This window comes from Heloderma suspectum, chromosome 10 (genome assembly GCF_057233095.1).
Source record: "Heloderma suspectum isolate Gila_16-S chromosome 10, 16-S_ref, whole genome shotgun sequence".
Classification (NCBI taxonomy): Eukaryota; Metazoa; Chordata; class Lepidosauria; order Squamata; family Helodermatidae; genus Heloderma; species Heloderma suspectum.
Window position 1 is genome coordinate 6,381,011 of NC_139467.1, and position 22,781 is coordinate 6,403,791.

The following is a 22,781-nucleotide window of genomic DNA, read 5'->3' on the forward strand; positions in this document are numbered from 1 at the left end:
ATAACCTACAATCCCAAACATAGACCAAGTCACTTATAGAGGCAACTAGTTGGAGATGCCTCATGAGCAAGCCAAGGCACATGGTTGGGAGGGAAAGCAGAAATATCCAGAGCAGCCTACCCCAACCGGGTGCCTGCCAGATGTGTTGGAGTGGAGACGATGGACTTGTAGCCCCACACATCTGGAGGGCATCAGGCTGGGGAAGGCTGACCCAGAGACACAAGACCATCTGACCAAGGGAAAGCCAGCAAGCTATCATTCACATCCATATTCCATAGTATGTTTTATCATGTTGTAATTTGGGGTTCCACTTTTTGTGAACGGCCCAGAGAGCTTTTGCTATTCAGCAGTATAGAAATGTAGTAACTAAAGAAACAAAATGGTAGATTTTGGAGCGTTCTGTTTTTTCACACCCCAGAACTGGTCACCTGAGAAAATAGTTTTATTTATTGGACCAGTAAAATATTGGCTAATAATTGACAGCTGAATTTGGGCAGCCTGTTTGTGCTACTTCCTAGCTGGCCACCAAACGCTTCCACATCCCCCTCTGTCTGGTAATAGCAAAACCTCTATGAAACGAGATTCCAAGTTAGTCTTTAAAGGGCCAGAAGTCTCTTTGGGCAACTGATTAACATGGTTGCTCCTCTTCTGGAAATTCGGTGGGACATCTGTTAGGATTTTTAAAAGTGTTTTTGAGGGGGGCTTTGTCCCAGAAGTCTAACAAAATTATTAGAACAGGAGATCTTCTGTGGGTTCCTCATGTGCATCATTGGATTGCGTGCATTAATAATCTCTTGATCTATTGCGTGTTTGAAACTCTTCCACCTCCGTGGCGAACTAGTCAGAAAATGAATGTCTTGTTTTGAGGAAAGCTTGGAATGGAAGAAACTCAAGGAGAGTTTCAGGAAGCCTGAATGGAAGCAGCAGACACCAGAGCCAGAAACACCCTTGGGGGAGTGGATGATGCGAGGGAAAATGCATGTAAACACATTAATGAAATGACTTTTTTTTTTAAAGGAAAATGACAAAATTGCCGATGTGTTCACATCTATTTACAGACTCGCCTTTGGAAATGTCAGGCTTGTTGTAGAGTTACGAAGAGGGTCCCAAGAGAAAAAAAAAAAAGGTTAGAAATGTGTAGTGCCCCTTAACTGAATGTCTCATCGCAGAGAAAACCTGCATGGGAGGCATTTTGTCATCTTTTTCACATTGTTCCTAAACCTAAGGATTTCAAATCTGTGTCCTACAATGATCTCTTTGGGCAAAGTCCAACAGAACTGTCATCCAGTTATTCAAGTACGACCCAAGAAACCCTTTGTTGACCATGAGTACTAGGAATTTGCCCTATAAATTTAAAGCTACATTTCCAAGAATGCCCCAACACTTCTTTTTGATTCCCAAACTTGTGCAATTATGCATGTGGAGAATGCTGCTCAGCTGTGATTGACACCCATACTTTGGGATCACACCTGGGACTTCCAAGTAGAAATAACTGGCTGTTGAGATATCCATGACAAAAATGTGGAGTAAATGAAGGGTGGGTGGTAATACTAGTAGGAGAAATAGCAAGGGAATGGGAGCAGGGAGCAAAGAGCTTCTGAACTCTGGTAGGTAGTTTTGTGGGCATTAGCAAGTCACTTTACCATCCTCTGCCTCCCATATATGCTACTAATACTGGCTCACTTTATAGACTTGTTGTAAAGACCTCTGAGATAATGTATATGAAGCACTTCATAAGTGAGAATGAGCCATGCTCATCCATTTTGTCTGCTGAAGAATTCTGTGTAGGTCAAAAGTTTGCAAACCAGGAAAAAATCTTTCCAGTAATATCTTATTTATCTTCTTTCCATGCAGCCTCTAAAGGGAAACACTACATTGTACATAACAGTTCTGGGGCTTTTCTTAAGGGGCTCCTTGGACTGATGTTGGGAGCCACAAACATTCTTTCCCCCACCCATAAGATGATCACTGTAGATTTGAATTTTTCCGGACTTGAAGTGGCTAGGACATATCTTAATTTGTAGTTCAACCAGGGCCACATTCTGTGATTCCAATTGGCTGCTTCTGTTTAGTATGAATAAGTAAAAAAAAAGATTAACTCAAGTAGAGTTTACATTCTTTTGGGTCTCCCTGTATGAACACATCAGTCCTTGTTGTTAAGGGAAAGAGAAGAAAAAAATCCCCAGAAGTCAGAGAGGCCCAGTGATGGGGGGACAAATAGGGGCTATTGTAAGGACTCATATGCAGTTTTTCCCTCACTGAAGTTAAAACTAAGGCTGCAATCCTATATCCACTTACTTGGGAATAAGCCCCATTCAACTCAGTATTTCTTAATTCTGAATAGACATGCATAGGATTGCACTCCAAGGGTTGTATCCAATGTTAGTCCTGCTTTGAGTAGACTCTTTGAAATGAATGGGACTTCAGTTAGACTAACATCGGATGTAACCCATTAGATACACCCCTAAGGGTGCAATCCCACACATATTTAGACAGAAATAAATCCCAGAACTTCCAGCATCCCCCAGCAGCTGGCTGGGACATGCTGGGAATTGTAGGACTTTTCTCTGTCTAAACATACATAGGATTGGGCCCGAAGTATATCCCCAAAGAAAATGCTTTAGCAGCTGCTTCAGTTCTACAGTGCCAGCAAGCACAGTTTCAAAGTGCTGTCATTAATTGTGTTTTAGTTTTCACCAGAAAAAGCTTTGCCTATTCTCACTTAGCACTCCACTCATCTTAAAAATAAATAAATACAAATAATAATATAAACCAGTAGCAAGTATAGCTCTTTGATGAGCTTCCGCCGTGCATTAAAAACTTGGTTGTTCAGGCAGGCATTTGGGGTGAGTTAGGGTATTTTACCCCTTCATGGATCACTGCCTTGTTGTGGCGAAGGGGCTTGCATAACTCAGTGAAGCCATAAGCTATGCCGTGCAGGGCGACCCAAGACGGACAGGTCATGGCAGAGAGTTCGGACAAAATGTGGTCCACTGGAGAAGGAAATGGCAACCCACTCCAGTATTCTTGCCAAGAAAACCCCATGGAATGGAATGAAACTCCACCTCTCTTCCCGCTCCTGCATTGAATGCCCATAAGCCTCCAAGTTCGGAAGCTTGCGAGCATCAGCATAGGATGGTGCCCTAAGAGTATTTTTTGTCAGCCGCCCGAACAGCTCTGGGCACCACACAGACAGAATGATAACATACAATATTTAAAAAGATAAAAACAGTTGCAGCATAAAAAATTCCAGCAGAGAGAGAAGTAATACCAAATACACCAGTCTTCTCCAATCTGGGCCCCTTCAGATGTGTTGTACTACAAGCCCCATAAGCTCCCAGCCAGCTTGCTGACAGAATATACAAGCAGTGGAATAAAAATATAGATTTTAAGATCACAGGGTTTAAAAGCCTGGGAGAACAAAAAAGGTCTTGCCCAGGTGCCAAAAAGACATAAAGGAGGCACCAGGTGAGCCCCTTGGGGGAAGGTATTCCACAGCTGGGATGCCTTTACCAAGAAGGTCCTCTCCCTAATAGCCACCCTCCTCGCTTCACTGGAGGGGCGGCACTTTGAGCAGGGCCTCTGAAGAGGCGCTTAAGGTTTAAGTAGGTATATTTGAGAGAAGATGATCCTGTATATGGGCAGGGCATGTGTGTAGATATGCTTTCCCCAACCTGGTGCCCTCCAGATGTTTTGGACTCCCAACTCCCATCAGCCGCAGGAAGCTATGCTGTCTTTTCTTAACCAATTTTCTCCAGTGAGAAAAAAGATGGAAGAAGCAGTGGGAAAGCACAGGAGAATTATGAGTTGAAGATGACAGTGTCTGGCTCACCTGTAAAATTTTGTGAACAGGGCAGAGCGATTGCTCCGCAAAAACCGCTTCTGGAAACACTCCGTCTGACCTGGTCCAAGGCAGCTTGCTAGGAAATGTTTTACTTATTTATTTAGTTTCTACACCGCCCAATAGCCAACACTCTCGGAGCGGTTCACAAAAATTTCTCTTTGTTTTAATCTTTTGTTTGCATCAAATTAGTTGCATTCTACATGGGAGGGACTTGGGATTCTCTAACAATGCGTATGGAAGCATTGGATCATAAGGGTGTTTTAAATAAAGTTGCATTTTGATCTTCAGGGAAGAGATTTCAGTTTGAAACGTTCGCCTCCAGTCTTTATTTGTGTAACACTGGCTAAGGTCTCAATCTTATGTATGTTTAGGGAGAAAAATGGCGGATTGGGGAATGCTGGGAGTTGTAGGCCTTTTTTCTGTCCAAACATGCATAGGATTGCGACCTAAATATATGAAAAAACCCACCCACCTCCATTAAGGGCGCAATCCTATTTATATATAGACAAGGGGGAATCCTACAACTCCCAACATCCCCCCCTCAACCAGCTATGGGAGTGGTAGGCCTTTTCTTCTGTCTAAACATTCGTTGGATTGCGGCCTAAGACACATCTCCTTTCCCCATGGCAACCACGTCGAGCTGAGGCGGGACTAGCTGGGCCTCTGATTGGCCCGCCGACAGACGCAGGACGCGTGTCACGTGAGCGACCAACATGGCGGCGCCCATGAGGCTCTCCCGGTGCCTGGGGCTGCACTGGCGGGCGTTGCGCCAAAGGCTTCAGCCGTCGCTGTCGAGGGCGGAGGGCGGTCGCGCTGCCCCCGGCGGCGTAAGGAGCCGCTTGTACGAGCACGTGCGGGCCGGGTGGTCGGCGCGGCCGCAGCTAGACGTGGGGGCGCTGAAGGCGCGGCTGAGCGAGGCGGAGCGGGAGCTGGAGACGCGCAAAGGGCCGCTTGCGCCGCAGGACCTGCGCGAGATTGTAAGTGCGGGAGAGGAGAAGCAGCACGCTGCGGGGCTTATCCAGACCGGGGCTGGGGGCTGGATCCCCTCCTTCAGGTAGGGCGGCCACGTGTGAATCCCCCCCCCCCGCCAAAGAAGATATCAGTTTGCATATGCTAATGTATATGTATAGGTGGAAATTTAGAAATAATAATTAAATAGATTTTACCATTTCACTATAGTGTGGAAGACAGTGACCTGCAAGCCTTGCTCAGTCTGCTGTTCAGGTGCTGTTGATGGGCAACTTCAAGACCCAGCACTTCCTTCTGATGGCCCTATCTATATACTGGGCTTGGACCCTTCAAACAGAGGACAGACTTCTGTAAGGAGGGTACACAGCCACCCTAGGTCAGCTGTTGCAGCCCCTTTGTCCACTTCCTCCTCAGGGGTTAAGAACATAAGAGCCTTGCTTGATCAGACCAGGGGTCCACCTAGTCCAGCATTCTGCTTACACAGCAGCCAACCAGCTGCCCACGGGAAACGTACAAGCAGGACATGAGTGCAACAGTACCCTTCCGCCCAGGTTCCCCACCAACGGGTGTACATAGGCATACTGCCTCTGATACTGGCGGTCGCACCTAGCCATCAGGCTAAAAGCAGCTCTTCTGTGGCTATGAAGCATCTCGGTTTTAAGAGAAGGCTCTCCAGATCCACACTTTAGGAATGTAACATAATACACTCTATCCCCTTGCAGTACTATAGTGTTGTGGAGGAGGCCACCCACATACAAGTGTGTCTTCTCTCTTTCTGGATAATATTGCTAAACTGCTGTTGGTCTGTATCATGTTTTTCCTCTGTTTCTGATGACTACCAGGTGGCTACTTGGCAGAAATTGGTTGAGGTGCAAGAGGAGATCGCAAAACTCAAGGCTGAGAAAGAGAAAATTGCCGAAGGTGTGCGGAATCTTGTGGTGAGTCCATCAGACAGCGACTGTCATGGAATAACCCCTGAAACTTCACAACAACTGCAGAAAATTGTGTATAGATAAATGCCAAACATATGTAATTGGGTACATGTCCCTTTTTATATATCAGGGTAGACTTTTTTGGTCTGTGGGCACACTTGGCAATTTGAGAAACTGTCCTGGGCACCACCACAAAATGGCTGCCATGGGACAAAGTACAGGTAACCTACCCAAAAGACTGAGTACAAGGCAGAGGTGGGGTCTGAGCCCCAGCACACCAATCAACTCTTTTGAACCCACAGCTGGTAAGAAAATAAAAAATAAAAAGTGGGATGGATAGGGCACTTTGTAGAATGCTAGAAAAAGGTGTCTGGGGTGCACTGGTGCCTGTGGACACCACATTGCTACCCCTGTTCTATATAATACCTCATTTGATTATTTATTTAGGACACAATCCTATGTGGATTGCTGGCAGCCTCTGAACTTTGAGGCTGCCAAGTGTCCAGTCCAGGGCTGGAGGACAGTGGAAGCCATCTTTGCCTTTGCACTCCAGCTGCCCTGTATTTCAGTGGTGGCACCTCAGAGAGGGAGGGAAGGAGGCTTGGGCAGCCATAGGTTATGTCATATTGCAGTCACCCCAGTCTCCTCCCCTCCCCACCCTCGGGAATGTCCCTTTTCCCTGTTTCCATGCTCGGTTTTTCAAGCATGGAGAAGTAGCCTGCATGATTCTCTCTGTGCCAGCTGGGAGGGGAATGCGGTTTCTTGGCTCTGAGGTCGGAGCCCTGAAACAGAATGATCCTATGTCCCCCATGACACTGTCTGGGGGGCATAGGGTCGCTCCCTTACTTTAAATTGCCCAGTAACTGAAGTTCTCTGCATGGTGAACAATATATTAGAGGCATACAATACAAACGTTAAAAACAGAAAATAAAACCAGTGCAGAATAAAACCAAAATAAAACCAACCATTTTGCTTTTGTTGGAGCTGTGAGGACCAGAAATCTTATTTTAAAAGGGAGGGCTTTTTTCAGGCAGGGGTGGGGGAACTGGAAGCTTGGGACTGCCTACCACAAATTCTGGTGTCCTGGTTGTTTGTGATCTTGTACTTTGTGTAAAGCCAGAAATATTTCTAGACCGTCTGACTTGCATGGCAATTAATTATTGGTAATTATTACATTGGTTTATTTTTTTGACATAATTCTTAAACTCAACATTTTGTCTTCCCTTTCCAGAAAAGCCATGACAGTAGTACTTTAGAGTCGGTAAGAATTTTTTTTTTTGCTACCTAAACAATTGAGTATCTATAGCCTTAAAACTGTAGATAGTTTGTTTTTTTTCCTGGTGTGAGAGAGAAATGACTCCTGGCATTTGTTTGCCTACATAAAAACCAAAAAAGAGGTTTGCTGGATCAGACCAAAGGCCCACCAATCTAGCATTCTGTTTCCCACAATGATCATCCAGATGCCTCTGGGAAGCTCAAAAGCAGGACATGAAGACGATCTCTCTCTCTCTCTCTCTCTCTTGATGTTGCTCCCAGCAACTGGGACTCAAGAGTCATGGAGGTAATATATAGCCATTGTGACTGGTAGCCATTGATAGCTTTAACCTCCATGAATTTGTCTAATCATCCCTTCTAAAGTTATCTAAGTTGGTGGCCCTCACCACATCTTAAGAAAGCACATTCCATAGTTTGGCTGCACTGTGTGAAAAAGTCCTTCCTTTTATCTCCTGACTCTCCCACCACTCAGCTTCACTGGATGACCCTGGGTTCTGTTATGAGAGAAGGATAAAAACTTCTCTAACCACTTTCTTCACACTGTGCATAACTTTATATACACCTTTATCGCGTGTGTGTGTGTGTGTGTGTGTGTGTGTCCCTGCTTTACTGACTTTCCTTCTAAACTAAATAGCCCCCAAAGCTGTAACCTTTCCTCTCTGGGGAGTTCCTCCACCCCCCCACCCCCACCCCGGTCATTTGGGTTGCCTTTTTCTGCACCTTTTTCAGCTCTACAACATCACTTTTTCAGTGCAGCAACCTGAACTGTACACAGTATTCCAGGTGTGGCTGCACCGTGTATTTATGTTTTATTTTTGATTCCTTTCCTAATCCCAAACGTTGTTGTTCAGTCATTAAGTCATGTCCTACTCTTCGTGACCCCATGGACCACAGCACGCCAGGCCTTCCTGTCCTCCGCTCTCTCCCGGAACGTTCTCAAGTTCATATTCATTGCATCGGTGATGCTATCTAGGCATCTCATCCTCTGCTGTCCCCTTCTCCTTTTGCCTTCAATCTTTCCCAGCATCAGGGTCTTTTCCAGAGAGTTTTCTCTTTGCATTAGAGAAGTGGCCAAAATATTTGAGCTTCAGTTTCAGTATCTGTCCTTCCAATGAGCAGTCAGGGTTGATTTCCTTTTTGTTGTTGTTGTTCAGTCGTTCAGTCATGTCCGACTCTTCGTGACCCCATGGACCATAGCACGCCAGGCCTTCCTCTCCTGCGCTCTCTCCTGGAGCGTGCTCAAGTTCATATTCATTGCATCGGTGACGCTATCTAGCCATCTCATCCTCTGCCGTCCCCTTCTCCATTTGCCTTCAGTCTTTCCCAGCATCAGGGTCTTTTCCAGAGAGTTTTCTCTTTGCATTAGGTGGCCAAAATATTTGAGCTTCAGCTTCAGTAACTGTCCTTCCAATGAGCACTCAGGGTTGATTTCCTTTAGGACTGACTGATTTGACCTCCTTGCAGTCCAGGGGACTCGTAAGAGTCTTCTCCAGCACCACTGTTCGAAAGCATCAATTCTTCGGCGCTCAGCCTTCCTTATAGTCCAGCTCTCACAGCCATACATTACTACTGGGAAAACCATAGCTTTGATTAGACGGACCTTTGTCGGCAAGGTGATGTCTCTGCTTCTTACTATGCTGTCTAGGTTTGCCATAGCTTTCCTCCCAAGGAGCAAGTGTCTTTTAATTTCATGGCTACAGTCACCATCTGCGGTGATCTTGGAGCCCAAGAAAATAACATCTGTCACTGCTTCCATTTCTTCCCTTTCTATATGCCAGGAAGTGATGGGGCCAGATGCCATGATCTGAGTTTTTTTTAATGTTGAGTTTCAAACCAGCTTTTGCACTCTCCACTTTCACCCTCAACAAGAGGCTCTTTAGATCCTCTTTGCTTTCTGCCATTAGGGTGGTATCGTCTGCGTATCTGAGGTTGTTGATAATTCTCCTGGCAATCTTAATTCTGAGCTGTGATTCATCCAACCCGGCGTTTCTCATGATGTACTCTGCATATAAGTTAAATAAGCAGGGTGACAATATGCAGCCTTGTCGTACCCCTTTCCGAATTTTGAACCAATTTAAGCCGAAATTTTGCAACAAGAAGCTCATGATCTGAGCCACAGTCAGCTCCAGGTCTTGTTTTTACTGATTATATAGAGCTTCTCCATCTTTGCCTGCAAAGGACATAATCAATCTGATTTTGATATTGACCATCTGGTGATGTCTATGTGTAGAGTCGCCTCTTGTGCTGTTGGAAAAGAGTGTTTGCTATGATCAGCATGTTCTCTTGGCAAAACTCTATTAACCTTTGTCCTGCTTCATTTTGTACACCAAGGCCATGCTTGCCTGTTATCCCGGTGGTTTCTTGACTTCCTACTTTAGCATTCCAATCCCCTATGATGAAAAGGACATCTTTTTTGGGTGTTAGTTCTAGAAGGTGTAGGTCTTCATAGAACTGATCAACCTCAGCTTCTTCGGCCTCAGTGGTTGGGGCATAGACTTGAATTAATGTGATGTTGAATGGTTTGCCTTGGATTCGTACTGAGATCATTCTATCATTTTTGAGATTGTACCCCAGTACTGCTTTTCCCACCCTTTTGTTGACTACGAGTGCTACTCCACTTCTTCTAAGGGATTCTTGCCCACAGTAGTAGATATGATGATCACCTGAATTAAATTCGCCCATGCTTGTCCATTTTAGTTCGCTGATTCCCAAGATGTCGATGTTCAATCTTGCCATCTCATGTTTGACCACCTCCAGCTTACCTTGATTCATTGATCTGACATTCCAGGTTCCTAAACAATATTGTTCTTTACAGCATCGGACTTTCTTTTCACCACCAGACACATCCACAGCTGAGTGTCCTTTCGGCTTTGGCCCAGCTGCTTCACTCTTTCTGGCGCGACTTAGAAATTCCCTCTGCTCTTCCCCAGTAGTATATTGGACACCTTCCGACCTGAGGGGCTCATCTTCCGGCATCATCTCTTTTAGCCTTGTGATACATTCCATGGGGTTTTCTTGGCAAGAATACTGGAGTGGGTTGCCATTTCCTTCTCCAGTGGACCACATTTTGTCAGAACTCTCTGCCATGACCTGTCCGTCTTGGGTGGCCCTGCACAGCATAGCTTATGGCTTCACTGAGTTACACAAGCCCCTTCGCCACAACAAGGCAGTGATCCATGAAGGGGATCCCAAACATGGATTCTGCCAATTTCACAGCAGCCACAGCTGGGTTGACATTTTCACTGAGCTGTTCACTCACAACCCCAAGATACCTCTTCTAGTCAGTCACTGCCAGTTCAGACCTCATCAGTGAATATGTGAAGTTAAGATTTATTTATTTTTTGCTGCAGTGCACATCACTTCACCCTTGTGTAGATTGGAGTGTGTTTGCTATTTTGTTGCCCATTTCTCCTGCTTGGAGAGATCCTTTTGGATCACTTCGCTGTTTCTGATTATTACCCTGATAGAGGACCTCCTTCGAGAGAGGGACATGGGGAGTGTGACCCTCTTCCTTCTTCTTGACCTCTCAGCAGCTTTTGATACCGTTGACCACGGTATCCTCCTGGACTGCCTCCATGAGTTGAGAGTTGGAGGCACCGTTCTACAGTGGTTCAGCTTTTAGTTGCAGGGACGTTTCCAGAGAATAGCATTGGGTGACTGTGCCTCAGCCCCTTGGCAGTTAGATATAGTATGGATATACCTATATGAAACCATTGGGAGCAGTCATTAGGAGATTTGGGGCAAGATGTCACCAGTATGCTGTTGACACCCGACTCTGTTTCTCTGTGGCATCTGAATCAGGAGAGACTGTGCATGTGCTGAACTGGTGCCTGGATGAGGGCTAATAAACTGAAGCTGAATCCTGATAAGAGAGCAAACCTATGGGTGGGTGGTTCCCAGGTCCATGAATTGGGATGCTTTCCTGTTAGGGATGGGGTTGCATGCCCCCTGAAGGAGCAGTTACATAGTTTCGGAGTGTGTGCGCTCCTGAATCCATCTCTGTCACTGGAGGCCCAGGTGACCTCAGTGGCCTGGAGTGTCTATTACTAACTTCGGTTGGGGCGTCAACTATGCCCATTCCTGGATAGGGGCAGCCTAGCCATGGTGATCCATATTTTATTTATTTATTTATTTATTAAATTTATTAATCGCCCATCTGACTGGTCACCCAGCCACTCTGGGCGATGTACAACCCCCATAAAACAATTTAAAACAATAAAATTACCATATACTGGTAACCTCACAATTAGACTACTGTAATGCACTCTGTGTGGGGCTGCCCTTTTGCCTGGTTCAGAAACTGCAGCTAGTGCAGAATGCAGCAACTAGGGCGTGTACCGGGACACCCAGCTATGCTCACATAACATCTGTGTTACAAGAACTGCGCTGGCTGCCTATTAGCCTACTGAGCCATGCTCAAGGTTATGTTGTTGACATTTGTTGTTGTTCAGTCGTTCATTCGTGTCCGACTCTTCGTGACCCCATGGACCACAGCATGCCAGGCCTTCCTGTCCTGCGCTCTCTCCCGGAGCGTGCTCAAGTCCATATTCATTGCATCGGTGACGCTATCTAGCCATCTCATCCTCTGCCGTCCCTGTCTCCTTTTGCCTTCAATCTTTCCCAGCATCAGGGTCTTTTCCGATGACTTTTCTCTTTGCATTAGGTTGCCAAAATATTTGAGCTTCAGCCTCAGTATCTGTCCTTCCAATGTTGTTGACATACAAAGCCCTAAACACCTTGGGAGCAGGATACCTAGCAGACCTCCTTCCCTTCTATATACCCATCTGGCCTTCAAGATCTTCAGAGGAGGCCTTGCTGGTCATTCCATAACTTAACAGATTGTTGCCATGTAATATCTCAAAGGTGGGGCCTTCTCAGTGGTGGCACCCACCTTCTGGAAGCCCTCCCCCATGCAGTTTGGGAGGCCAAAAGAGTAGTATGCTTCGGATACCTCCAAACAATGCACTTGTTCACTCAGGCTTTCTCTAGTTTATTTATTTATTATTAAATTTATTAATCGCCCATCTGGCTGGTCACCCAGCCACTCTGGGAGATGTACAACATACAATAAAAACAGTTTAAAACAATAAAATTCTACAATAAAAACATTTTCTAAAATACCCTAACCCACCCCAAATGCCTGCCTGAACAACAACGTTTTTAATGCACGACAGAAGCTCATTAAAGAGGGGCATGATGGAGTTCCCTAGGGAGGGAGTTCCACAGAGTGGGGGCCACGACAGAAAAGGCCCTTTCCCTCGTCCCCACCAGTCTAGCTGTCCTGGCTGATGGGACAGAGAGAAGGCCATCCCAGGCTGATCTTGTTAAGCGGCCTGTCTGGTGCTGCTGGAGGCGCTCCTTAAGATAGGCTGGGCCGGAACCATATAGGGTTTTAAAGGTCAAAACCAACACCTTGAATTTGGCCCGGAAAACAACTGGTAACCAGTGCAACTCCTTCAGCACTGGAGTGATGTGATCTCGCCGGCGGCTGCCTTTAATCAGGCGAGCCGCCACGTTCTGTACCAGCTGCAGCTTCCGAACCATCTTCAAGGGTAACCCCACGTAGAGCGCATTACAGTAGTCTAAACGAGAGGAGACGAGGGCATGTACTACCGATGGGAGCAGATGGTCGGGAAGAAGGGGCGCAGCCGCCATATCAGATGGAGTTGATACAGCGCTGTCCGGCTCACAGCTGACACCTGAGCCTCCATGGACAGCTGGGAGTCCAAAATGACCCCCAGGCTGCGGACCTGGTCTTTCAAGGGTAGCCGTACCCCATTCAACACCAGGTCAGCATCCCCCAGCCTCCTCTTGTCTCCCACCAAAAGTACCTCGGTCTTGTCAGGGTTCAGCTTCAGCCTATTCCTCCCCATCCAGCCACTCAGCGTCTCCAGACATTTGGACAGGGATTCTACGGCCAACCTTGGTGAAGATTTAAACGAGAGGTAGAGCTGCATGTCATCCGCATATTGATGACACTGCACCCCAAACCTCCTGATGATAGCCCCCAGCAGCTTCACATAGATGTTAAATAGCATCGGGGAGAGGATGGAACCCTGTGGCACCCCACAAGTAAGTGGCCACGGGTCCGAAACCTCCTCTCCCAGTGCTACCCTCTGGTACCTGCCGGAGAGGAAGGACCGGAACCACCGCAATACGGTGTCCCCAATGCCCAACCCCTCCAGGTGGTCCAGGAGGATACCGTGGTCAACGGTATTGAAAGCCGCCGAGAGGTCGAGGAGAAGGAGCATTCACCCCTATCCAGAGCCCTCCTCATATCATCTACCAAGGCGATCAAGGCCATTTCTGTCCCATGCCCAGGCCTGAAGCCCGACTGAAATGGGTCTAGATCATCGGTTTCTTCCAAGTGTGCCTTCAACTGCACTGCCACCACCCGCTCAATCACCTTGCCCAAAAATGGCAGATTTGAGACTGGGCGAAAGTTGTTCAGAACTCAGGGATCCAAGGAGGGCTTCTTTAAGAGCGGTCTTATCACTGCCTCCTTGAGGGCTGATGGCATCACTCCCTCCTCAAGGGAGGTGTTCACCACCGCCCTGATCCCCTCACCCAGTCTCTCTCTGCAGCTCATAATGAGCCAAGATGGACAAGGATCAAGTAAGCAGGTGGTTGGCTGTACCGATGAAAGCACCTTGTCCACTTCATCAGGAGGAAGAAGCTGGAACCGATCCCACAAAACCGGTTTGCCACAGGCCGCCTCTTGCTCACTAACTGTATCCACAGCGTGCAGAGTAACACACCTAATCTGATCAATTTTATCTGCAAAGTGCCTTGCCAAGGCCTCACAGGAGGCCTTAGAATGCTCCAGTGGTTCCGGAGCCACAGGACCGACCAGGCTCCGGACCACTTGGAACAGCCTCCTGGGACAGCACTCTGCAGACGCGATGGAGGCAGCATAATATTCCTTTTTTGCTGCCTTCACCGCCATGTGATAGGCTGAAGATACAGCTCTAGCCCGTGCCTGATCGTCTTTGGAGCGAGACTTCCACCACCGGCGCTCTAGCCATCTCACCTCCTGTTTCAGAGCTCGTAACCGCAGATTGAACCATGGTGCAGTCCGAGCCCTGTTCAGGGGGAGAGGGCGTAGTTAATTGCAATTCATCATATACTGTTCCATCTTACTGTTCCTTGTATTGTTACTGTAGTTGAAATGATTTTTAATCATATATTTAAATGTGATTTTTAATATTTATATATGAACCTCTTAGAGGCCTTATTATTTTAAGAAGTATATAAGTACTATTAATAAATAATTTCCAAGTGTAACTCTCCTTTTCCGGTGGCTGTTAAAAGTTTGGATCTGGGGCCTCTTGTTCTTTAATCCCTGCACACTTGGATCTGATCTCCTTCTCCCCTCTTTCCTGCCAGCTCCCTGTTTACAATGCTTTGCGGAGCCAGGGGAGGGAGCTTCGCCTTCATCTCAGTGCCTTGTGCCACAAGGAGATAGAGTTGGATGAAAAATACTACCTGCATGCCCTCATGCTGCCCAACAGGACCCATCCTGAAGTGGTAGGGAGTAGAACAATGTAGAACTCTATAGTTTGGGGAGCTCAAATGGGTGAGGCATCATACAGTTTTGGAGCCACTGACAGGAAGGCCTTGCAAAATGCCCCTCGAGCTGAGTAGACATCCCTGGTTGAGGATATCTTAAGCCGGGCCTCTCCTCCAGATAAGATGGGATGACTGTTGGATGTGCTTGCTTGAGTGTTGGGGGAGTTTAGGTGTGCAGATAGAACTATCCCACCTTCAGGGCTCCCCTTTAAATCCTGCTGAAAAGAGTGCATGGCTGTGCCCTCCTTGCTAAAGTGAATGTTCTGGGCAACTGGATGAACAACAGGGCCTGTACTTGTCTTCCTAAATATCTACACTGGAACATGCTGCAAGTTTTTGTGTTAGCAGCGTTGGAGAGGAAGCCTCTGCCCACAGGTGGCTCAGATGCCTGCCTTTCACAGGCAGAGTTGGAAGGATCTGTGCCTGCCGTTGGCTGAGCTACTTAGGGCACAATCCTATGGAGGCTAGACAGCCATAGGATTGTTCGGTTTGGTGGAACCATGGTCAGTTCCTGGAAAATTGCCTCCCCTCCCCTGTCGCCTTGTAGGCAGTGCGGATTGTCCCCGTGCTCTGTGCTCGGAAGAGCAGTGTGGAGCAGGGCAAAAGAGGGCATTCTCCTGGGGGTGGGGAGCACAGAAGTGCTGTTACGATGCTTCCTATGCGTTGTCCGGCCTCTCACACACAGCGTGCTCCAAAGTCCCACAGCTAGACAACTGAAATTGGCCATCGAACCGCAAATGCAGGGCAGCCACAGTGCAGAAGAGAAGATCCCCTCCACGCTCCGCCTGCCCTGCATTGGATAGTCGATTTGCCCCTGAGTTTGGAGATGGACAACTATCCAAATAGGATTGCTCCCTTAGATTGTTGAAAATGATGGAGCAGGTAGGAGGGGCCTTGCGTTAAGAGGCCTAGACCAGGCAGACCTGAGCCAGCAACCGGCCAAAGTGAGGCAAAGACCAGAGGATTGGAACCAATGGTGCAGCTAGGTAATTTTAAACCCTGGACTTCATGGTTGGGGAGGGGGCTTCAGATGGCCATGTGTATTACTTCTTTTGTGAAGCACATAACGCACATTTCTCTTCTCCCCAGCCCACCCACCATCCCATGCTTTATGACTGCTTCTGCATTCCGCATATGTTAGAACAATGACAAAACTGTTTGTCAGCCCTGATTTAAAAACAACAACCAAATGCAGTTTTGCATTTTAAACCCTCTTAAATTATAGCACCATCATGACTGCAGGAATAAAATGGAGTTTGCTTCTGCTGTCCTCCTCATCTGCCGGTCTCTGGGCAATGATTTTGGGGGCCCGGGCTTTGGTCCCAAAGTCCAGCCCTACCTGCACTTCTGACTGGAACATAAAGGGGTCTAGTAGAATAAGGGGAAGAGGGAAGGGCCAGAGAGGGAGGAGTCTGAGATGGGAAGGAACATTGGGAAACAGAAAGAGCAGCAAGGAGAGGTTCAAGGCCAGAAGCTGCAGAAATGAGGAATTTCACGTGTGAAGTTAACATAAGCAGTCATATCTTTTGCTGCAGGCCTCTGGTATAGTTGTATGTTCTTGTGGAGAATGACTGTTCCACGTAAAGATGGTGGAGGTTAGTTCCATGGCAGGACCAGAAATAAATGTGCTGTTTCTGTGCCTTAACCTCTGACCAATTCCTCCCACAGCCCGTCGGAGATGAGAGGCAGGCACGGGTGGTGGAGGTTGTTGGGGAAAAACCAGGTGAGAAGTAGAAGAAGATCCTTCCGCCATCAGTGAGGTTGGGGGATGGCTGCCCACTCCTTTCCTAACAGAGCTCTGCCTGCCTTTAACGGCTGGCTCCGTTGAATTCCTCCTTATTCTTGGCTTAATCCTTTTTGTCTCCATGCTTTCTTTTTTTGAAACAGCCTTTGACTTCAAGGTGAAAGGGCATCTGGGAATCGGGGAAGAGCTGGATATCATAAGGCAAAGGTTTGTATGCGAGGCTGTTGTCTTCATTATTGGGGGGGTTCAAAACCCCTCTCAGTCTTTCCCACCCCACTCCAGTACAGGGCGTTCTGCTTGAAAGGAACTTTGGGGCGGGGATTGGGTGTGTGAATTCCTTTTCAGGCAGAATAAAATAAAGCAATAGCTCCACCTGCTGGCAGAGAAATTACAAGAAATAGTGATACTTGAAGTATTTAACTCAAAACTGCAGTGGACTCTGAAAAACATGTTTCCCCTGCATCTTTCCATCAGTTCTACTAATATTCACTAGGCAATTGCCGTTTTAGGGTAAGGGCTGTAGCTCAGTGGTAGAGTACCTGTTTTGCATGCAAAAGATAGCTGTCTATTGGCTTTCGGGCCAGGTTTAAGTTCTAGTACTAGTGTACAAAGCCCTAAATAACTTGGGACCGGCATGCACGAGAGAGCGCCTTCTCCCTTACCGACCTGCCTGGTCACTGAGGTCATCAGAGGGCTTGCTCCTGGCGGTTCTACATGGCCCCATTGGAGTCCACCAGGAGAAGAGCCTTCAGTGTGGGGGCCCCTTCCTGTGGAATTCCCTGCCTTTGGAGGTCAGGCACACACTAGCGTTGTGTTGCTTCTGGTGCCTCCTGAAAACATTGTTATTTCAGGAAGCCGCCTTGGGTTCCTTGCAAGAGGAAAAAAGGCGGGGTATAAATGCAATAAATAAATAAATGAATGAAGTAAATGAAATGAATAAATGAATAAAAGAAGTAATACAGCTGCAGTTTTATCAGAACTCGGTTTTATCAGAACTGTTTCTTTTTAAAAATAGTAATTGTTTTAACATGGTGTTTTTATTCGTTTATCCTATCTGCTGTTCACCGCTTTGAAATCTTTGGATGTGGAGTGGTATACAAATATTGTAAATAAATGTAAAATAAAAGATATTTGGTCCCCAGCAGCTCTAGGTAGGGTTGGAAAGGAGCCCTGCCTGGAATCCAGGGGAGCCTGTTCTGGTAGGGGTGTAGACAAGACTGAGCTTGATGGGTCAATGGAGTGACCCAGTGTGAGCCAGCTTCCTATGTCTGAAGCTTCTCAGGGGCTCCATGGTACCTATCCTGTTTCAGTCATATAGGGAATTATAAAAAGCAAAGACAGCCACGCTGGCAGATGAGAAATCCAAAATCCACAATTGGGCAATACCGTTAGGAGGACCAACCAAATGCCACAAAAAATTGTGACAGCTTTCGAGGTCTCTAGTACTCTTGATCAGGCTAGGTGGTAAAAAGCGGGGAGTGGGGGAAGATCACAAAAGTCCAAAAATTATATGTTGTAGCCAGCCGAATTTTAGACTTTTCTGTTCTTCCCCCATCCCTTGCTTTTTTCACCACCTAGCCTGATGAAAAGCACCGGAGAACTTGAACGCTTTTGTGCTTTTGTGCCATTTTCGCTGGTCCTCCTAAAGGTGCTGCCCAACTGTGGATTTTGGAGTATATTCTAGTTACAAGTAAGAGTGACTGCCTTGGAAAATGTAAAAAAAAAAAAAATGATTTCAGAGTTGCCAAGTAGTTTGCAAACATGTGCAGACTGTGGGTTTTTGACGTAGATAATTCTCTCCTTGAGCCCCACCCTTCGCTATGTTTGCTCTTCTGTCTTTCATTTGTGCATTGAGCAAATGTTTATAAGTGAACAAAAAAAAATCAGTAATGCGTGTGAAGTAAAAGCTTTTTATCAAATCAAGTTCAAATACTCAGATTTGTTGTTAGCAACAGAATTACATAATGTAGCCTCTCTTTGCCATCCCCCATTATCCGCTCCCCCCACCCTGGCAACCCGTGACCAGTCCCTCTCAAGACAGAGCCTGAAACAAACTCACAGCAGTTGGCAAGATGAGGGGCTCTGGTCTTTCTCTTGCATCCTGGGACAAGTGATCCCATAAACCGCAGCCTGGCTCACCGTCTCCACCCTGGCACCTGAAGGAGTAGGATATGGGATAACCTGCAAAACTGTATGTCCCATTGAACTCCATCTCAAAGGAGCAATTTGACTAAGACTTCGAAATAACCCATTTTAAGACTAACACTAGTGCAATAGCAGAATGTTCTGTTTTCTGGGTGGAGTTGAAACACATTCTGGAGTCTTTGCATACAGGCCCTCATAGCTTGCAACCATGGCTGGAAGTGAGTTTGCAAACTATGGTTTGAGCTAACATGGTTTGCGTGGAAGATGTGCTAGGCCTGACTCTAGAACAGCCTTCCCTAACCTGGTGCCCTCCAGATGTGCTGGATTACAGCATAGCTGGCTGAGGGATTGTGGGAGTTGTAGTCCAACTCCTCTGGAGGTTCCCAGGTTGAGGAAGGCCATGTAAACACGATCTGAGACCTGGTGTGAAATTACCTGATCCTACATCCTGTCTTCACTGTCGCCGTCCCCAGAGCCCCCCGAAAAAGTCTTGGGGGAAGTTACTATCTCGGTGTGCTTGTGCGAGGGCAGGTGGAGGAGTGAGCGTTGAACAGGGTTTAGAAGTTAGAGGTCCCATAATATTATCCAGCTGAGGGTCTGGGCTTTGAATAGCATTGAGGCAAAACAAAGGGCATGGCTTGAAGAGCTGTTGGGCGGTCTCTGAGCAGCTGTTTCCAGGATCTGTAGCCACCCATTAGCTGATTGGGAGCCCCTCTCTTTCCCAGAGCAGGAATAAATATTTCATGGGTGGCCTTTGAGATGACATGTTTGCCCTTGGGCTTTTTCCAGCACCAAGCAGCTTCCTCCCCCACCCACCCCTCCTTCATTCTTCAAAGTTCCCCAGGTCTTGGGCAAAGCACGCATACAAGCACCCGCCTGCCGCCTGTCATGGAAGAAGGGTGCTCCTGCCCTAGGCATTGGCTAAATGTGCGTCATGGAATTGATACTCCCTGTGGCTGCGGGTTCAGATTTCCTGGTACAGTCCTGTTCTTTCTGACTGGGCAAATATTCCCCTGAAAGCCAGGCATGTAGCATGTTGACAGCACACAGCCCAGGGCTTTGTGCTGGTCTGTTTTTTAAGTGCATGTACGTTTTCAGTCGTGTGTGCCGTGGTGTGTATGTGGTTTTTTAAGCAATGGACTTCTTGAATTTCTAATGTAGTCTTGATGATGGCTCTGTTAGAGGTGGGTATTTTAAAAAATATAATACTGCAAGATAGGCTGATATTATCATCCCCATATTTGGTTAGATCACTTTCTAGCTTGCCTCTTCCCTAGGACTTGGGGAAGGTAACGACAGTTATGAATAAAACAATGTAACAATAAAATACACAGTTAAGTGAAAGTTAAGCCACGCTTGCTTAATTCCTGGTCATTGAATGTCAGGCCAAAGAGGAAGCTTTTGACCTGCACATTTTTTGTATATGTGAAGCGGGAAGGAAACCGAGAGAACAACGCCTTTCCTACTGAGGTTCATGGCCAAAGCAAGTTCTGAACAGGGGACTTCATGGTTGATTCTTTTAAAGCAGGGGTGTTGTTTTGGGAAGGGTCTCGGGGGCTGCATTCCAGGCTTCTCTGCTTGTCTTCTTGGCAGCCAGAGCCTGGCTTGCATATGACTGCTTCTGATGTGATAAATGTCAACATGGAGCCAAGTCTCCCCTGCTACATCAGCATTATAGATTTTGTGCCAATATAGTCTGTGCAGTCCTTAGGCTTGTTGGAGAGCATATAATGGGTTTAGCCCTTACCAGCTCTGCCAGAAAAGATGTGGTGACAATTCCTGAAGCCCTTGGCCATAGTCGGAATTGGAAGGGGCTTAAAAGGGCCTCTCCCCCAAACCCTTGTCCCCAAGGCTGGGCAGTCCACGCAAGTAAGATGGGCCGCTCCATTGAGAAACCCCTGAACAGATTTCCTCTTCTCCTTTTCCCAGGCGTTTGTCACACATCTCTGGCTACCGGTCGTACTACCTCCGTGGGGCAGGAGCCAGGCTCCAGCAAGCCCTGGAGCAGTTTGCTCTCAACAAGCTGATGAAAAAGGTACGGTGAACTCCGGAGCGCCTTGTGGCACGGAGAGAGCATGGTGCAGTTGTTGGAACAGGCCAGGCTGGGTGCCCCGGCTCTTTCCATGAGATTAGAGAGGGCTCGGAGGTGAAAAAAGCTGGTGAGCTCAGAGGTGAAAAAAGCTGGTGGGGCAGGTGGATTTCTGGGATCTGGTTCTGGATTTGCAGGAGGCACGGAATTCAGGGGGGCAGGAAAAGGAATTGGTGGCCAGTAGGGCTCTGGATTCCACTCCTCTGGTGGCTACAGTCCCATTTAGCATGTGGCAGGGAATGGGCACCATTTCTGGTTTTCCGAAGTAGCGGTGGAGGAGCTTGGACAGGCCAAGACGCCGGGGCTTTCATCCCCTCTGCAAAGCTGACTGGGAGCTGGGGGATGTGAAGTGTCCAGTGGATTAAAATCCCCAATGTGATGACCTTGGGGGCAGATCGGGAAGGTGGACACCGCCTAAGTAAGGAGGCAGGGGTGATCCCTCGAAGCTGGTGGGAAGATCCTGCTCACTGGGTAACAACCTGCATTCCACAAAGACAGGACCAAAACTGGGAACCACAAAAGGGTGATACGTTGGATTGGGAAGTGGAACAAGATTCCATTCAAAACACAGGTCACCAGCGGATTTCTCAGAGACAAAACAAAGCGAAGCCCTCCCTGAAGGCGGATAGAAGAATGTTGGAATAACACGCATGGTTGTCTTTTCTGTTCTGTAAAATATTGTTTGGAAAGATATGTGTTACGTTGGTATTGTTAGTCTCCAGTGTGGTTGCCCTCTAGATGTGTTGGACCACAACTCCTATCATCCTCAATTGGCATGGCCATTGCCTAGGTTGGAACAAGGGGGCTGCTAGGAACCCAGGAAAGTTTGGGCTTCGCCAACAGCTCTGGTAAGGAATGAGGCCTTGCACATTAGAGGGGAAGTGAGCTGACCTGAGTCTTGCGTGGTCTCGTTCTTTTTCCTCTCTCGCTGCCCTCCCCCTGGTTCACTGACATGGGTTGCCTAGAGGCAGCGGTTCTTTTTAGGATTCAGAATACAACAAACACATGAATGGGTGAAGGCTAAAAGTTTTATTCATCAAGAATAAATGAACACAGCAGAAAAACAAAATGCTGCAGAGCAAGAAGCTTGAAAGCGAGATCATAAGCTACGTTGCCGGGATTTCCTAGAGTTGCCGGGAATCCCAAATGTCAACGGACGTGACTCCAGTAATGGCCTCTGGCCTTATGCAGCACCTTTCTGGATTGTCCTGCATCAACATCCCACCCTCAAGGATTCATATATACTATTTTATTTATTTATTTAAAATATTTCTTGGCTGCTTTTCAGCACAACCACCCCCCAGGTGGCTTACAGCAATAAAATACATAAAAACTATTATGAGCATATTATTATGCTCCTATTAACCCCACCTCCTATCCTAGCCATAGCCCAATGACTTCGAGAATGTTTGGCAATAAGCCAGCATAGATAACTCCATCCCAGCTACTCTGGCTAACCTTGGGATCTCGTCAGAGGCTTATCTACTAGCCCGTCTGGTCTCAAACAGATGAGACTCGGGGAAGAAGATGCATAGCTAGTCAGTGAACACAACAGGCCCAACTGGAAGTCTAGGCACAGAAGGAGCAATTGTTGTACGACTTCTCGAAGTAACAATCATCTTCCCCGTTTCCACTACAGTGCTCAGTTTACAAGGCAAGAGTCCCTACTCAGGACAGGTAAGGCATACAGGTTAAGTAATCCTGAGTATGCAAACTTAATACTGTAAAAAGTGTTGCTCTGGCTCAGGCCAAGGCCTGCCTCACCCAGCATTCTTTTCAGAAAAAATTCCCATAAATCACCAGGCAGCTCCCCATTGGCCAGTGGCCCAGCTCTGGACAGAGGTCTCCCTCCCCCCGCCTTTGTGTTGGGACGCAAGAGCTGGACGCCAGGAGTACTGGGGTTTTCCTCTGTTCTTGGCCCTCTCACTGGCTTGCCCACTGTTCTTCTTGGAGCAGTGGGCAGGATGAGTTGCTTTGTGTAGCTTTTTAAGGGTCTCTGGAAGCATTGGGCCAGGCAGAGTTTCTGCCCCTCCTCATCTTTCTTTTTCTGTAGGGCTTCATTCCAATGACTGTTCCAGACATGCTTAAAGGAGCCGTGTTCGTAAGTATCGCAACCCTCTTCTCCCCCTTCTGTGTGCTCTAGAAGTGTCCGAAATTTTCAGATGTTTTGGCCTGCAGCTCCCATCATCCTTCACCATTGGCTATGCTGGCTAG

The 22,781-nt window shown here is 47.2% G+C and overlaps 2 protein-coding genes across 6 annotated transcripts in view; one reads left to right on the forward strand and one right to left on the reverse strand.

Annotated features, from left to right (window-relative positions):
• The window catches only part of GIPR (gastric inhibitory polypeptide receptor), a 53,715-nt gene extending 49,263 nt beyond the window's left edge, over positions 1–4,452 (reverse strand). Inside the window, exon 1 of one of the 2 annotated variants that reach the window (XM_084814319.1) lies at positions 3,833–4,452. The gene's annotated coding sequence lies outside the window, so the exon portion shown is untranslated. The remainder of the gene's footprint in view (positions 1–3,832) is intronic. The other variant, XM_084814321.1, reaches the window with a different exon arrangement.
• An 83-nt stretch (positions 4,453–4,535) lies between these two features.
• SARS2 (seryl-tRNA synthetase 2, mitochondrial) overlaps positions 4,536–22,781 on the forward strand; it is a 37,683-nt gene continuing 19,437 nt past the window's right edge. For 3 of the 4 annotated variants that reach the window (XM_084814848.1, XM_084814849.1, XM_084814847.1), the window contains exons 1-8: positions 4,536–4,821; positions 5,656–5,751; positions 6,977–7,006; positions 14,407–14,547; positions 16,258–16,312; positions 16,477–16,540; positions 20,408–20,513; positions 22,621–22,668. In XM_084814848.1, coding sequence (XP_084670974.1) covers positions 4,558–4,821; positions 5,656–5,751; positions 6,977–7,006; positions 14,407–14,547; positions 16,258–16,312; positions 16,477–16,540; positions 20,408–20,513; positions 22,621–22,668 — 804 coding nt within the window. In that variant the 5' untranslated portion in view covers positions 4,536–4,557. The remainder of the gene's footprint in view (positions 4,822–5,655; positions 5,752–6,976; positions 7,007–14,406; positions 14,548–16,257; positions 16,313–16,476; positions 16,541–20,407; positions 20,514–22,620; positions 22,669–22,781) is intronic. The other variant, XM_084814850.1, reaches the window with a different exon arrangement.